The 4,290-nt window shown below is 39.8% G+C and overlaps 2 protein-coding genes across 2 annotated transcripts in view; both read left to right on the top strand.

Moving 5' to 3' along the window:
* The window catches only part of LOC118335025 (polyunsaturated fatty acid 5-lipoxygenase-like), a gene marked incomplete at its 5' end in the record, with an annotated part of 6,592 nt that extends 2,405 nt beyond the window's left edge, over positions 1 to 4,187 (top strand). The window contains 4 exon segments of the mRNA XM_035671198.1: positions 162 to 283; positions 1,563 to 1,663; positions 1,797 to 1,967; positions 2,588 to 4,187. Of these exon segments, the coding sequence (XP_035527091.1) occupies positions 162 to 283; positions 1,563 to 1,663; positions 1,797 to 1,967; positions 2,588 to 2,767 (574 nt within the window).
* brinp2 (bone morphogenetic protein/retinoic acid inducible neural-specific 2) overlaps positions 1 to 4,290 on the top strand; it is a gene marked incomplete at its 5' end in the record, with an annotated part of 97,383 nt that overhangs the window by 46,060 nt on the left and 47,033 nt on the right.

The following is a 4,290-nucleotide window of genomic DNA, read 5'->3' as shown; positions in this document are numbered from 1 at the left end:
AGAGGAACCTGATATTTTCACAGATTAGAGTTTCAGCAAATATGACAAAAAAATTTTTTTATTAAAATTACCTACTTGCTATCTACCAGCAGGACAGGAAGTTTCTGTAATAGGGCCCCCAATGTATTTGTGCCTAACCTTAACTGTCCCTTTTCCTTCAGTTTTGTCTCAGGTATGGTGAGCCTATACTACCAGTCAGACCATGATGTGCAGGAGGACCTAGAGCTCCAAGCCTGGATAAGAGACATAACACAGGAAGGCTACACAGAGCTCCCCAACTTTGGTCAGTTATTAATATCTTGCATGTTTTCCCTAACACTTAACATCCAGGTGAAAAGCACACCTGCTCTTTCTTACAAATATCTTCAGCCTTTATTTTACAGTTTAAAATTTAGACTACTATGCATGCTGTGTTATGTGAGAACATTTAAATATTGGACAGGACTCTTTTACAAGGTACTTTACAACTGCATGCAAAAGTGAGTCTCAATATGTATTAACAATAGCATGTGTGGAAATTATTAGCTTAGCATGCTTTTGCCACAACAAAACAATATCGGCTCTTGGGCCACTCGTCATAAAAAAAAGGTGAATATTTCTCCAAACTATACACTCCTGTATTGTAACATTTCTAGTTGCCATGACAGACCTAGACCTAAACAGTTTGGACACATACTGCTCCATCTAATTACTGTAATTCACTGGAAAACCCCATTGCTCCCAAGGAGATGGTCTAAAGGTGTAAGAAAATATCAATTCACCTGAGTAATGCAATATTTTGAGACAGATCATCTGTGGAAAAATCAGGTTCCTCTGGCTCCTCCTAGTGCTCCTAGTGGTATTTGCAAGAATCTACCAGGACTGAACAAAAACAACAGACCCAAGAAAGATAGTTTTATTTTTTTTTCTTACCTTTAATTGATATGACAGCTGAAGAGTGATAGGAAACGGGGAGAGAAAGGGGATGACACACAGTAAAGGGCGTGAGACACAACAGTCAACTATCTTCTGGGTGGCTGTGGCTTGATGTAGAGTCCACTAGTCAGAGGGTTGGCAGTTCGATGCATTTCGAAGTGTCCTTGAGCAAATTGCTCCCGATGCTATGTATCGTGTATGAGTGTGTGTGAATGATTAGTTTCAGTTCTGGTGAGCAGTTGGCATCTTGCATGGCAGCCACTGCCATCAGTGTGTGAATGTGTGTGAATGGGGTGATTGTGGCATGTAGTGTACAGCGCATTGAGCGGTTGAAAGATAAGTACAGTCCATTTACTATTTACTATCTTCAAGCCTCTAACCCAAAAAATATTTCTTGGCTCTGATTGGTTGTTTTCGTTCATTCTTACACCATTAGGAGCACTAGGAAGAACCAGAGGAACTTGATTGTTTCACAGATTATCTGTCTCATGTAATACTGTCAGGATATAGTTTCAGCTAATATGACAACTTAAAAAAAAAAAGTAAATGACCTACATTAGAGGGTTTATTGACATAAAGTGCTGTCACAGGCAGAAGAAGTGAGTAGTATTTGTTTATCTAATACCTGCTGGTGGATGTGTGTTCAGGTCTGCCCAGTAAGCTCAACACCAGAGAGGAACTCTCCACCCTGGTGTCAGTGGCAATCTTCACCAGTACAGCCCAGCATGCAGCTACCAACAATGGACAGGTGCTGACACACACACCTACACCTACACACACACACACACACACAAACACACTGTGACCTTTACAGTCGTCAGTTCAGGCCTGCCACAAGTTGACATCCTACCGAGACTCTCTCTCTGTTGGTGTTTGTCCAGTTTGACTGGTGTGCCTGGGTCCCCAACACCCCCTGCACCATGAGACACCCCCCACCAACAGACAAAGATGCTGTTACCATGGAGATGGTCATGGCCACACTTCCTGATGTCAGCCAGTCCTGTCTGCAGATGGCTATCACATGGCATCTGGGACGAGCACAGCCAGACGCAGTGAGTCCATCTCTGTCTGCTCTATTATACATCAAATGAGGACTTTCATTTTAATAAGCTAAAAGGTTGAGTCAGGTTGACTCAAATAGCAGTAACATTATATTATCTCACTTCCCTCTAGTAGTATTTGTTCAAGCAGTTAGATTTCATGTGTCCCAGTTTTCAGACATCTGAATCTACATCTACATAACAATGGAGGTGAATGGACTTTTATCATTGGAGCTCACTGTAATAAAAAATATACTGAAAACAATTCCCCAGTGGTGTGTCCTTCCAGGAACAAGGTTCCTGTTTGTACTTTAGATAATCCACAGGACACACTGTTTCTGTTTTCATAGGGACTACACTATAAGAAATGTCTGCAGATTCTAAAATAAAAAACCATGACAGTAAAAGACTGTAAACTCTAAATAGGTTAACATTTCTGTAACAGTAAAATACCATTTTATCTCATGGAAAAAGCTTTATTTATACAGGATGATAAATAATGTCTGATTAATTTTTATTCCAAGTTGTTTCAGTGATGTTTGACAGAAACATTCCAATTGTCCCACAGTCAATCTGTGGAGCTGTTTATTAGTTCCTCTTTACTCAGAAGCTTCCTGTTTTCTTTTGCCTAGATTCCTTTGGGCCAATACACACAGGAGCACTTCACTGAGGGCGAGGCCCTGGAGTTGATCGAGAGGTTCAGAAGAGAACTGAAAGACATTGAGGGCCATATCCTCAATCAGAATGAAGGACTAGAGCTTCCGTACCTTTTCCTCCTGCCCAGCCGCATAGAGAACAGCATCACCATATAGAAAGCCTAACTACAGGATTCACTATGGGTTATGTGGTAGTATGGCGCATACCTCCCAGATTCACTTTTTCTCTGTTGATCGTGTAACAAAATTCTAATGTTGTAAAAAAAAATAAGAGAGAATATAGCTTTTTGTAATGTGAAAAATGTTATCCATGAGACAATTTATGATTTGTGTTTGTAATGAAAAGTAGGGGATGATTAAAAATACTGAGATGTTAAGTCAACGTTGAGTATGTAAGTCATACATTTTGACTCTATAAGTTGAACATATGCGATGCCAAGTCATTGTTTTGAGATAGTAAATCAATATGTCAAAAGTCAGGGGTGCACTAGTGGTCTAGGGGTTCAATGGAATGTCCACCAGGAGCAGTTTGGCTACATCACAGCCACACCAATGTTAACTGAATGTGGTCGTGTAAAGTGTGCATGCATTGGAACCAATACATTTAAGGTTTATTTATTGATTTTTACTGAATTACAAGCATAACTGAACCATGAAATACACACAGTGTAAGGCTTTAGGCATAGAAGTGCTTGTCTCTGAAAGCATAAAAACAGGTGGTCTACTGGGAAGGGGTCAAAGGTCATCAACCAAGAGGCTGGAGATCAACAGTGACAGAATATGCTGTTTATACTTATTAAATGTGGAATATTGTCATATTCTGAATAATAGTGGACTAGCGATTGACATTAGCTTTCAAATGGTAAATGGACCTGTACTTGTATAGTACCTTTCTAGTCTTCCAACCACTCAAAGCGCTTTTACACTACATGCCACATTCACCCTTTCACTCAGCAATGGCAAAGTCCATCCAACAGAAACACTAACCATTCATACACATTCACACACATTCACACCACCAAATGCACAGCATCAGGAGCAAATTTGGGGTTCATTATCTTGCTTCACAGGATACTTCGACATGTGACGGTAACACCAGGGATCGATCCAACAACTTTCCGATTAGAGGACGACTCACTCTGCCTCTGAGCCACAGCCGCCCACCAGATGTCACCAGCTTCTAAACAAATGATGTAGATTAGCTAGCTAGCATTTTGCCAACCAAGGTTCTGACTAAGGCTTGCTCAACTTTTACTGGAGCACAAAGCCAAAAAGGGGCAGGACTTAGGAAGAGTCAACTGATGAAAGCCATGAAGGCCTAGCACATATGTTGGGTTAACATAATTTTGTCAAACTAAACTTGGGTTGCTTCTTTCCTTCAGTGTGTCTTCTTTTATTTTATTATAGTGCACATATTTTATGTATATATATTTAACACTTAACTATTGAAATTAAATTGTGATTACAGCAACAGATTTTGATACATTAAAAAACTGAAAGGTGATCTGTCAGTTTTGAAATTCAAAGATCCCCTCCAGACATTTATTTAGACACAATACAAATAGTCTGCTTGGAACAATAATGTGTGTCTGATGTGTTTATTCTGCAAGAAAGGTATAATTTCCACATTCAAATCCTTACAAAGCCATTCTACTCCTTCTACCTTATTAAAAACTTCC

The sequence above is a fragment of the Morone saxatilis genome, unplaced genomic scaffold (assembly GCF_004916995.1).
Source record: "Morone saxatilis isolate NCDOM2014 unplaced genomic scaffold, NCSU_SB_2.0 Contig23, whole genome shotgun sequence".
In the NCBI taxonomy this organism is placed as follows: Eukaryota; Metazoa; Chordata; class Actinopteri; family Moronidae; genus Morone; species Morone saxatilis.
Note: the sequence above shows the minus strand (reverse complement) of the source record. Positions and strands in the feature narration are given on the sequence as shown.